The 12,995-nt window shown below is 39.1% G+C and overlaps 1 protein-coding gene across 7 annotated transcripts in view; it reads left to right on the top strand.

The window, feature by feature from the left end:
• Positions 1–11,883, top strand: part of LPP (LIM domain containing preferred translocation partner in lipoma) — a 175,503-nt gene extending 163,620 nt beyond the window's left edge. For all 7 annotated transcript variants that reach the window (XM_072142548.1, XM_072142549.1, XM_072142552.1 and 4 more), the window contains 3 exons: positions 5,410–5,588; positions 7,683–7,803; positions 7,895–11,883. In XM_072142548.1, coding sequence (XP_071998649.1) covers positions 5,410–5,588; positions 7,683–7,803; positions 7,895–8,023 — 429 coding nt within the window. In that variant the 3' untranslated portion in view covers positions 8,024–11,883. The remainder of the gene's footprint in view (positions 1–5,409; positions 5,589–7,682; positions 7,804–7,894) is intronic.
• Positions 11,884–12,995: the final 1,112 nt, after the last annotated feature.

Here is a 12,995-nt window from a genome sequence, read left to right on the forward strand (position 1 = left end):
TGGTTGACTTTCTCCTGCATTCAGCCAAGAGATTTCTTATGTCCGTGATGCAAGTTTCTGTCTGTCTGGCTTTGATTATTTGCTAGATCAGCCATCATCTCTGTCTCGGCTTTTGTCATGATGCAGAAAGAGGATGTCTAATGGACCTTTATCCCAGCAGTGCCCTAGTGGGGAGCTTTCAAGAGCACAAGAGGGGGTCTTACTTTTATAAATCTGTGGTATATATGACCGCAGCATTGTTAATAGCATTTAGTGAGTGTGCATTCACCTATATAATTTTGCCTTCAGTTGCTAAAAAAAATAAAAACAACTTACTGCGGCTGATGCATGTGGACATATCCTAACCAATGACTTCCAGTATAGTTATAGGAAATTAAATATTTGGGATTATCCATTCACCTTAAAGGGTATGTGCAGTATTTTCTAGCTGTCTTCCTCCCAGCTGTATATGTAGATAATTCCAGGAAAGCTTCCTCTCCAGCTAGAGAAGGGAATCATTAGCAGGACTCTGCTTCTGTCTGCTGTGTCTTACACTATATTTTATTTAAAGCTTTTAACTGCCAAGCGCTAACCCTGAACACAGAGAATTGATTGAACGTCTCCAAATAGCTAAAACTCCTTTGGTACCTCCAGTACTTTTCACAGATGTCGTGTAATTTGATTATGGATGAGAACCAGAATGAAGTATTCATGTTCACATTCTATTTTAGTCTCTCCTGTCACAACAGCTGTAAATGTATATTTTTACTGGAAAGCTGGTAGACGGAACATTACAAGAACATTGTGTTACGTATAAACCAAAATTTCCTCCCATCCAAACAGTTTTATTCTTCCAGAATATGGAGCTCAGGAGCATATACCTTTTTTTTCCCTACCTGGTGCCCGACCCGCAAGCTGCAGGCCTGTAATACATCGCCCTCAAACCCGATGCCCACAAGTGAGTTTGTTCCAACAAACCTTCTCCTTGCACGTGCCATGCTCAGTGGTGTCAATTTAGGTTTGGCCCAGTAAATCTTGGTGCTATATGCTATGATATCATTCGGCACATAGTGTGGGCACATACAGATGGCAAATTACATTATGTGCAAAAATAAAGAAGGCTTGTCTTTTTTTATTTTATTTGTGTTGCTTAACGCCTTAAATGGGAACTTTTGGTAACATGCGTTACTTCATCGGTTATTTTCCTGAATTTCTTGGATACTTGATGTCCGCATCTCCAAGGCAACACTGCACTCTGTAAGCAGGATTCTGTATGATTCACTAGTCAGGTGTATTACAGTATACCTATATTTCTTTTCTATATTGTAATTAGTTTATTTTTAGCAAAAATGTCAAATCTGTAGTATAATGAACTATGTAATTTTAACACTGTCAGCTTAGTGCTAGGGCAGCTTGGAAGTAACTTACTGGAATCTGGTTGCTAGAGACAAAGTAGCTAACAGCAACGACATTGTAAGTGACGGCAGTCACTAGCCAGCTTTATTTCACCGACGTAGCTGTAGCCTTTATTGACACACAGCTATTGGCATAAAATAAGCAAGTAAAGTCTGGTTACACTTTACAAATCTGGGCAAAACAACATCTGTTTTATCTTTCGTTGGACTTTTTGTTATATACTTAGTTGCAAAGGCTTTTTCAGTAATAGATCTGTTCTGGTTTGTTCCTTTTGGAACAAGCCTTATATTATTATACTTATTAACCTGTATTATTGCAATTGTTTTATGTTGTATAAAAGCCTAGTTTTAATATTAGCTAGGAAAGGTAGCTGTAATCGAAGCGTAGTATAAGCGTTCCAACACTCTGTGAGGAAGGAATGCTTTGAGCTCACTTGTGGCTCCCATATTTAAAGTTAGCTGGAATGGTTAATGATTTCCAAATGTCTTAGTCATTTCACTTCTCTGCCATGCTGGACTTTTGCTTAGGAGCCTGTCTCGTTCTCTGTTGCAAAGTTTCTATTCTAAGCAGAATGCCATTCCTCCCTCCACTTCATAGTGTAATCTTACAAGAGGGTGCTAATCTCTATATTTCATGACATGCCAGTGCAGACATGCTGATGTTTTTTAGAAGGTGTTATTAATTGACAAGATAACTGACACCAACCCCTTTACATGTACCATAAAGTCAATGTATGTGTTATGAAACCCTAGCACAGACCGCTTTGTGTATATTTAGGTTGTGTATCAGGTAATATATGACCTACAGTGATTACCATCCATCACCATTCAGCTAATTACATTTAATGTAAGCAGTTCTTAGATACTTACAAAGTTTTTGACAAACTTTGCATTAATCAATATGTGTAATTTAATATAAGAAACTTTTCTTTCCATTTAATTGACCCCTCTTCCACTCTGAGATTTTGTCTGTCTTGCTAGCAAGACGGAATTCACCAGAGGTATCCAATTACGTGGGAAATCTATGGAAGGAGTGAGCAGGAGCGGAGTCTCAGTAGCTAGGTCCATCAGCGACCAGCTCGGAGAGAGCGGAAGATCACACACAGATCATGCAGAGCTAGAACACGCAGAATTCATGTCATATAATTGCCAGAAATAGGGTTATCCCTCATGTACCCACAATGGACTTCTGTCTTACACAAAAGTTAGTGAAATGGGAGGTACACCTTAACTCGTATAGGGATTCTATAGCTGTATCCGGTCTTTTTATGTTGGCATTTGAGGGGACTTCTTATGTACTCCCTTTTGACAATGCCATGCACTGGGTAACCATCGTAGTCTTTACTGCAAGGATCAGCACACTGGCTAGCTTCACCCAATGGGGTTATTCCACGTGTGGCCACCAGCTGCAGATACTGCCTAGTTTCCAGCACTTATACTGTAGCAAGATAGGAAAGGGCAGTCTTTTTCTTCAGGGTACTGAACATGCCCTTTATCATACTTTTGAACATGACCAATTTTATACATGTATAGCAGAACACTAGTGAGCCTCCTGCTCTGCACCATGCAGACCGCCACACAAGTTACATTTGTATGGTTATTTAGCTGTGTGTGTAGGTTGTCAGTGCATTTAATAATTGTGGCATCTGACAAGATGATGGGAGTAATGTCATTGCACGTTCAGGGGTTGTCTTCAGGACACAGTTTATGTATGGATTGTACAGTTTGTCTTGAGAACATTCTGTGCTGACATGGAACTAAAGGGTGTTGTACACTCCAGCACAAGACAGAGGTGTCCTCATTGCACAAAACGAGCCACTGGGTGATGTGTCAGGCTGATGTCTGACTACATATGTGATCCTCGCAGCTGGGAGGCAGATCACATTCCGCTTGGCATCTTCCCATGATAGAGGGGATGGTCTATTAGTTCCAGTGTAAGGACTGATATAGGTACAGTGCTACTATTAGATACCATACTGTATAAACCTCATCCTGCTCAGCAGCTTATAGGTTATGCTTTTCATGAACCTTGCAAAATAAAATGCAGCCTATCCATAGAAGTAGTTGAGCTCAGGTTGTAATTCAGTGCCTTTAAATTTCATGGGACTACAGGTTAATTCTTATCTTTCAATAGCCATAACATTTGTCTTAATATGGTCATAGGGTACACAGAATTTCATGATGAAATGGGGAGAAATTTTACATAAACACGTGTTTACCATGTGGTATAAATAAGATAAATAACTTTATTCTCCAGGTCAGGTCAATTTTAAAGACGCCAATATTGTTTGATGAAAACACTTTATAAAAACCAATCGTTTTCAAGTCACTACAATTTAAGACTCATAGACATAATATTTTTCCACCTTTGGCATTTGGGGTTTCTTGTGGAACAAGTTGTATCTTTTATTGGTACAATTTTGTGCTTCATTTTTTTTTTTTTTTTTTTATGATTATTTGAATGATGGATAGACAAAAATTTGAATTTGATTTATTTTCTGGGACCTTTGACTATAAGATGTTAAATGGGTTGAAAAAAGCTTTGTTGCAGACACCTTACAATTGATTATTGCATCCATGGTGCTTAAGTACAGAAAATTACCAGCATTCAGAGAGTTTATCAGAGATCACAGTGGTCAATGAGGTGCATTTGTAACAAGGGGTCGTCTGTAATTCGGGCGTCTTTACGTTGGGTACTTCCTGTGTTGGTAAGATTGTAACAGGACATGACAATACCTAAAATGTTATCCGCACTGCGTATTCGATTTGTTTTACCATTGGGAGTGTAACATCTGAAAACAAAACCGTTCCTCAGAATTGAATGTTTGTAGTGCTAGCTAAGCGTTTTACATCCTTCAGTAATTGTCAGTATATGGCAAGCTAGCTTTGCATGCTACTTTAAAGATGTCAAGGTGCAGGAGGTCATATTAAATCGCCTCAGGTTCAGCAACTCTGAACCGGAGGTGATTTTTAGAGCCATATCCTAGAGCAGGATATGATAGAAGGCTCCTGATTCCAGCATTGCGTCAATCTTCCAGTGTTTATCACAACTCAGCCGGAAATGCCAAAGATCACAGGACCTGCTTCAGTCAATCAGTGGTCTCAAGGACTATGAGGTGTCATTTGATGGCTGAAGCACCCACATTTCTGGCCAATACATTGGTGCCACTACAGTGTTGGAATCAGGAGCTGGGGCAAGGAAAGTACTTTCTTGATTTCTTGGAAAACCCTTCAAGCTTGCAACCCGTTTTGCTATATGGAAGAAAAAGAATTTAAAAAATATATGCATTGGTAGATATATGAATAAATGTGCGTGGCCCTAAAATCTCCTAATTTTCAACTTAAAACATTGACATGGCAGTTCAAGGCATTTATTAAAGGAAACATTCTATTTTCATATGAAGGCTATTTCAGTAGCTAGAAGGACTTTTGGAAATGTTTAGGTTGGGTATTCTCCAAGTTCGCTCTAATTACATCCTTTCAATCCCAAAACAACTAAAGTTTTTAAAATAAATTATCCGCTGTGGTTAATTTTAGATGACAGAACGATGAAATGGTTTCATGGAAAAAGTGCAAAATGTGGCAACTAATGTTTTTTTTTGTTGTTGGTCAAACAGTGCCCATGCCCAGTGTTGTTATCTGTCTTTTATGGTTGCTTGCTGCTTAATACTAGAAAATATAACCTCAGTTTGTGAGATTAAAAAGAGAGAATTGCTATGTATGGAATAATTGGTATGGGAACACGAGAGAATGCTACGCAGACCGAACCACTGCTAACTATAATAAAATCTGAGGCATGTCTGATGGGTGTAGCACATCAGGGAATTTACAGTGTGCATGTAATGGGAAGCAAATATATATATATATATATATATATATATATATATATATATATACAGCAAGTATGAATGTAGGTGGCAAACGTCCTAGGATACCTGGAGATATTTATACTGATACTGTGCTGGCTGGAAGGCATGGCAGTGTTACTAAGACTTGTGGTATTTGTCTTTTGCAGCGCACATTGGAGCAATGCAGTGTTTGTGCCAAGCCAATCATGGAGAGGATCTTGCGAGCTACCGGGAAGGCCTATCACCCTCAGTGCTTCATCTGCGTAGTGTGCTTCCGCAGCCTGGACGGCATTCCCTTCACTGTGGATGCTGCTGGCCATATCCACTGCATCGAGGATTTTCATAAGTATGAGCTCATGCTTATAATTCTGAATATTAATATTGCTAAATGTAACAATAAAGTGTTCAGCATTTGCAGCAGTGTAGCTTAAATGTACAGAATTTAGGAACGGTCCTCTTGGTCTTGGTAAGGCTACTCCTGCTGTAATGTATGCCCCAAAACCAGGATGTCTAGCATTATGAACATACGTAACCTTGAAAGTTTTTCTGCCATAGAATGAAGTTCATTAAGTGTATGATCAAAGTGTTACAATGTATACAAAATTGTTATTGGGTAAAAATAATTAGTAATCACATTATACTCCCTAACCACTGCAGGAAATCAAAACCGACATCTGTACGTTTATATCTCGTAGCTTTGTCTTCATATTCAAGAGAAAATGTAATTATAGGGTTATGACAGAAATGGCTTCAGACTGCTGCTGAAAACTATCTTCCCAAACTGACATCCCAGAGAGGAACAAAGCGTTTCTACACAAGCCAGACCTATCCCTCATGCTTGTAGTGCAATGACAAGGATGAATCCTAATGAGCAGGCCTGCACAGTATGGCATCTCTATAGAACGCCTGGGAGGTTGTTTTGTGCCAAAGAAGTACACTTTCCCTCTCTGTCACATTGGAAATATAACCGCTGCAGCTTGTCAGACTGTCAGCTTCAAACTACTACTACATATTGACTTTTGTCACCATAAAATACATGCATTGTGGTACAAACTAAAAAAGTAGAGGTGCCATACAATAAAGAGAAGGATTTTCATGCTCCAAAATAGAAAGAATGATGGACCCTATTTTTACAGATATGGTGTCTCCCTCTGGCCAGTCTTAACCATGGCTAGTAGGTAGGGTTGGCACAGGGCACTCCCGAACCGCAGGCCCAATTTGAAGTTTGGGTCTGCTCATCTCCAGTGATAGGACACATCTAGGATTTGACTCTGATAAGCTGGCCATCCGATGACACACATGCATCTATCCAAGGGGTAATGTTATGGAACCTGTTGTAACAAAGCCTTGTGATTTAGATGCTATAATTCTGAAGAACCCAGACCCTCTCTTAAGACCCTTCCCAACAGGATATTATACATGTATGTTTTTTACATATAACCATGTGGGTACCAGCTGCCTCTGCTGCGGCGTTAGCACTCGGTTTTACCTCACTTATATAGGCCTCTCTTGGGTTTCTTGAATAAGTGTGAAATACATCTTTAGGAAATGAAAACTTTTTCTCCCCTAATCCATCTAATCCCTGGGTGGTGCGTTTAAATCCTGGGTAGCACGATAAGCATTTCCTAAGACTGACTTTCTTTCTTTGATCTCTCATTTATTTAAATGTCCTAAAGCCTTAAAATCTCAAGGGATGCGTTTTGTGTGTGTAATTTTCTATGCTGTAGCCAATTGAATGTACATATATTTTGCAATGGTTCAGTAAGTTGTGCTTGCTGCATAAATTAGAACAGCCTATAGGGCACTGAAGTTGAGCCCATTTAAAGGGCTGCAGCATTTTTTTGACTTTTGAAAAAGGGACCATACAGTTGAGGGAATAAATTCTTTTGTTCAGTCATAATCTAATAAACACCTACATGATCCAAAAGTACAGTAAGTACTTGCTGCATAAACCACAACTAAAGTCCTTTATAAAGACTAGAATGTTTCTCATAGCTTATTGGGTGTAAAACATTTCCAGAAATGTTTTACACCCTGACTGATACATCGGTAAAGCTGTAATAATGTGCGGGTGGACACACTCCCTCTCCTTGGAGTCTTGTCAAGGCTCCACTTTTAAGCCAAAATTTTTATTCAAGATGGTTCACACTGAGGATTTAGGCACAACTTTTCTGTAGGGGAAATATGAGCCCAAATCCCTCTCCTGTTGAAATAAATGGGAGGCTCCCAAAAGATACAACCGGCCCTATATTCCAGGTGGAATCCATATGGGAAAGCCTAATTTTCACCTCCAGCTGAAAATTTGTCTCACATATTGCCATGTGAATATAACATCACACTTTTATTTGATAGTAAAACAAGGATCACCTGATTTGTTGTATTAAGTCGTGGTTTTAAGCAAAAAATGTTTTTAATTTTTTTTTTCCCTCTCACTTTTTAGGAAATTTGCACCAAGGTGTTCTGTTTGCAAGGAACCAATAATGCCTGCTCCTGGCCAGGAGGAAACTGTTCGTATTGTAGCATTGGATCGTGACTTCCATGTTCAGTGTTACCGCTGTGAGGTATGTTCTTCCAGGAAAAATTGCCGATCGTTCTATTCTCGTTCACACTTCATGCCTTTAGGATTCATATGTTAATATATTTTCTCTATAGGATTGTGGAAGCCTTCTCTCAGAAGGGGAAAATCAAGGCTGCTACCCATTAGATGGACACATCCTCTGCAAGTCCTGCAACTCTACACGTATCCAGGCTCTTACTGCCAAGTCCAGCACCGACCTGTGAATGAATAGCACCACTACTTGAATCTTGGGAACATCCCTAAAGCTTTTCATTGCTCCTCTCAACTAGATTGACAGCTGCCGCCATGGTCTGGTTCATTTAGGCACAATGTAAAACTTCTCCTTTCACAGACACATTGGAAGGAGGTCTCACATTTCTAGTTACTCCAATCACTTTTCATACATTACACTTAGTATTTATAATTGTCAGCCGCAAAGCTGAGTCTTGTATTTTGTGTATGCTAACCCCTAATTATCGCATAGCCTAGTTATATAACTGAATAAACTAGGAGATATGCGGGTGCAGACGGACTAAATCTTTCCTAGATATTAGCAATGGAAACCGTTGTTTGTGTTTTTTAACACCTGAACTATGCCAATATTATAGGAGGGGAATATTTTTTAACAATGTAAGTGGTTTACTATCCGTCTATCTTTTACTTTGATTTTCTATATAGCACACACTTTGGCTTCTGCTGGTGATGGCCTGTTCTGATGATAGATATATTAAATGTACTTTATCAGTGGTACGTGGAACCTGCTAGGCTAATAGTCCTCTTTCACCCAATTCAAGACTTGCTGCAAAACTAATAGTGGTTTAAAGGGATATGCAAAGCTAACAGGGTGCCTTACAGTTATTTTCAAATCCCATTACTCAGGCTTTATTCCCTGGAAATAAGAAAGACTAGGATGCTGTGTATCACAGAGTCCTACTATGACATCATTGTGACGGGCTTCACACAATCCTCTCCTTTAACATTCTCCTTTAATACAGAACCGCTTTGGTATAAAGAATAAGTGGAGGCTTTGGGAAATAATGTCAGTCATTTCATTGTTCTGTCTTCGACACACATTTTTAATAGAATTTCTAAAAAGCCTTCCATAAAGGTGAACAAGTGCCTAAAGTCACTTTGCCTTATCCTTATACTGTATGCTAGGAAATTGAAGAAGCGCGTACATTGTTCCAAATAAAATAATATATATATTTTGTATACAGTATTTTAGGTTTTATAAAGAGATTGAAGGGTTTGCCAATATGTTCAATGTGCCTTTTGTGGAGGGGAGCTGCACGTTTGGAGCAATGTCCTAATATGTTAGTGACCAGGTGCATTTTTCATGCAGGAAACTGTCCTAATGCTTCTCCAATACAGAAGATCCTGATAAATATAGGAATGTGTTATATTTAGATGTCATTCTTCTTAAGTATTTTCTCGATCAGGGAAGTCGCAGCTGCCATACTACATTCTGGAGCACAGTATTGTGTGGGTTTTCTTGTAAATAAATGGACAAGTCTGTACTGTACTAGGAGTTATGGTGTTATGTCCTAGGAGCAGGGAATGCTCTGATCTGTGTTTCAAAACTATACGCTAAAATTATCACTCAAAACTGAGAAGCGTTTAGAGCAGAGAGCCCTGGGCACGTGAATGTGTGAGTTTCTTGGTTATATACTTTGTAGGACCGCAGGTCAGAGGAGGGCGGCACAGTGAGATGACGGATTAAAATCCAAAGTGGGTGCAGGCTCGAAGGGTCTGATTCAAGGACCCTAGACGTTTCAAAGGAAAAAGGCAGGCGGGCAGCACTCCGTGGAAAGAAGGTTCTTTTATTTCACAAGTGGATACAGCGACATTTCGGCTGGCTCTATGCAGCCATTCTCAAGCAGCCGAAACGTCGCTGTATCCACTTGTGAAATAAAAGAACCTTCTTTCCACGGAGTGCTGCCTGCCTGCCTTTTTACTTTGTAGGACCTATGTAACATGGGTCATCGGGAATTAAAGGAGATTTAGGGGTGGTAGACTGTCATCAAAACAATGCTCGTTATCTTAGGGGTTAAGTGGCAGTGTTTCTGTCTTGTTCCTCCACGTCTGCTTCACCAAATAAAGTACTTTATAAAAAATACGCTCAGGCCTTCGCCTCCTGGCTCTGTCCAATAATAAAATATGCAAGCCCCCCTTTATTTCTATTCACTCCGCAAGCCCTTCGGAAAGGCGGTCAACTGGCTGTCTGCAAATCTTGCATCTGTGTCTTCTTGCGCTGGAACACTGCTCTCCAGCCGGCATAGTACTAATGCGCGAGATTTGCAGACAGCTGGGTGGCGTCACTGGCCAGCGGAGTGAATATAAATGAAAGGGGCGTGCATATTTTATTTTCGGACAGAGCCCAGAGGCGCTTGGCTGGCGAAAGCCTAAGTGCCTCTAGCTCATTTGCATATTTTTATGAAGTACTGTACTTTATTTGGTGTAGCAGATGTGGAGGAACAAGACAAAAATGCTGCCACTTAACGCAGGTAACGGGCATTGTTTTGGTGACAGTCTACCACCCCTAAATCTGGTTGTAGATGTCCTTTAAAAAAAAGAATATGCAGTTTTTCTGGAAAAGGTAGTTATGCCAAAGGTGGCACACCAACTTCATAATCTTAGAAAGTTTTACGGCAATATTTATAGAACTGTAACTGATTTTTTTTAATTTATTTTTTTAAATCGGTCTACACCGTTGGTGAAATAGTTTCATGAGGGTTATAAAAGATAGAGAAAATATTTGGTGTATTTAATACTGTCCTAACATTAGTTTGGAATGCCAACAGGCTCCCTTATTACAGAGAAAACATGCATTTAAACTAAGCTGGGGAAAAAGATGTCTTTGGGAGCGGCTTCCCTCCAGCTTCTTCCCACATGCTATGACTTGTTTGACCGGTCTCTGCCTATTCACAAATGCCCTTTATTCCCAATGAACTGATGAAATGTTCCATCTATAAAATGTATCCGCTGTATCGCTGCTGACCAGGTACTGTACCTTCTATCCGAAAGTTTACACAAATGTTTGAGCCATGTGCCAATATCTAGTAGCCTAAGGATTCTACGTATTGCCATACCTTGACATTGTACTATGTGATTGCTGCAGGTCTTGGCTCTTTAATCCCTGTTATGTGTATCTTTCCATTGTTGACTAGATAAATATTTGACACCTATTTTTAATATACTTAGTGTGTTAATTCGTAGTCTTGTGTTATGCCTGGAACAGCAACGTTCTGTGTGTGACAATCCTAACACTTTGCTGTTTGCTGTTAGTTGTACAGTAAAGAAGTAAGAAAGAAGCCCTTCAATGTCTGCTGTTGTTATAACATCAGAACTGGTGCACAACTGCCCCAATATTGATGTATGAGAATACAGTGCATCTGTCTGTGTATGCATTGTCAGCAGAAGGAAGTCTTTACATGGATGGACATTTTATATAACAGGACACCAGTACAGAATTACGGCACATCTACTCATCTTCATTTGACCTTTAGTGACCCAGGAATACCCTGCAGTCCTCTATAAAATGAGGCATGGAGAGTAACCATACACATTTTCAAGCCAACTCATTATACAGTTATTACACAACCACACATACTGCCATTGGGACGTTTTTCCGATGAGGACTCCTATAGCAGTCAGTTAACGTGACATCAGCCATTCCATGAGGCTGCATACAAATCTTGAATATTTGCACATCACAGACTGTGGAGTGATTATTCCAAAGAAAACTCCTAGCACCAAAGATAAAGGAACATATTTGCCATATTTTTTTCTTTTGCACATTTTGCTACACATGGGGGGGTATCTAGCAATTAATTCAGGAAGTTTCAGGTACATTATGTTTTTTTAATGAACATGATATGGCAACCAATATTATTGAGTACGGAATAACACACACGGTTAATCTATGAACTATGGTTAAAACATGATGAAGCAATCAATGATAATTGTCATTATAATCTTACTGTACCCTTTTCTGATCTGATTTTATAAGATGTTTTTTACGTAGAATGTTTTTCCTGATAATACCCACGCTTCACATTAAAATTTCTATTTGCATTAAAATATGGTTTGTGTCCATGAGTTATTTTGTGTTTGAAATATGGGAGATAAGTACAAAGGCAAATTGTTGCTAAAAACCTCAATTATTAATACTTATTTAATATATACGGTACATTGTCACCTGTGACACATTTTGCTATGCCAATAGAATAGAGGATTGCTAAGATGCCAAAAAAAATACAATAAATCCCAACTGAAAGATAATAGCTTCAAAAGTAGCTTTGGTCACACAAGCATCTCAACAAACCTTATGACTATAATTATGGTGTTTTGGGGTTCCAAAAGTTTTTGTATCAAAAAATAGAGTTGCAGGTAACCTTTAAAAAGAAGAATGCTAAATGCTTGTTGGAACAGAGCCAAATGTGCTCATACATATCATAATCTTTTTTTTTTTTTAATTTATAGCATGCAGAGTATAAAGCATAACACCACATAACTAACAAGGCAGTTGAGGTCCTCTCCCATAGATCCAGTCCATAGGCTAGATAATGAACAGTAAGGGAGAATAACAAGGATCTGGCCTGTCATTATGCAGTACTAGGAATACTTTTACAAGACCAGCAGTAAAGGCAGTAATGGGCTGACGTCAACCATCAGTAACTTACATTTTATAGCTGAGACTCCTACGCATGTCTAGTAGAGCTCCACTAGGTATGCCCAAAATATCCTCCAGCTACTCCAGTAGCATAAGAAGGGTTCCAGAGAGAGGTTCACCAAAAAAACTACACTAATCAGATCCAACCCTTCCTCCCAAAAGTTTCTTATTTCACAACAGTCCCACATCATAAGTCCAGATCAACTCTTTGCAACACACTTGGAGTTTTTTTATACCTTATGCAAGAAATGGAGTTGTGATAACTTCTGAAGCCCAGAGATTAAGTGCAGAATTACCAGATATGGCACCCGCCTTAGCGTTAGAGGATGTTTACCTAAGAAAGCATCTGGTGGAAAAGTTGCTAATTTTCTTTTCTGCAAACCAACCAATGCACCAAAAAAGTCACAAATATAACAGAAAACTGAAGGATTTAAACAAAGTACCATCTAGACACAAAAACATCTAAGGGCAGTAGCAAGAAATCAAGTTCTCACTTCAAAGAATCAACAGAAAATAATAGTGAA

The sequence above is a fragment of the Engystomops pustulosus genome, chromosome 3 (genome assembly GCF_040894005.1).
Source record: "Engystomops pustulosus chromosome 3, aEngPut4.maternal, whole genome shotgun sequence".
NCBI lineage: Eukaryota > Metazoa > Chordata > Amphibia > Anura > Leptodactylidae > Engystomops > Engystomops pustulosus.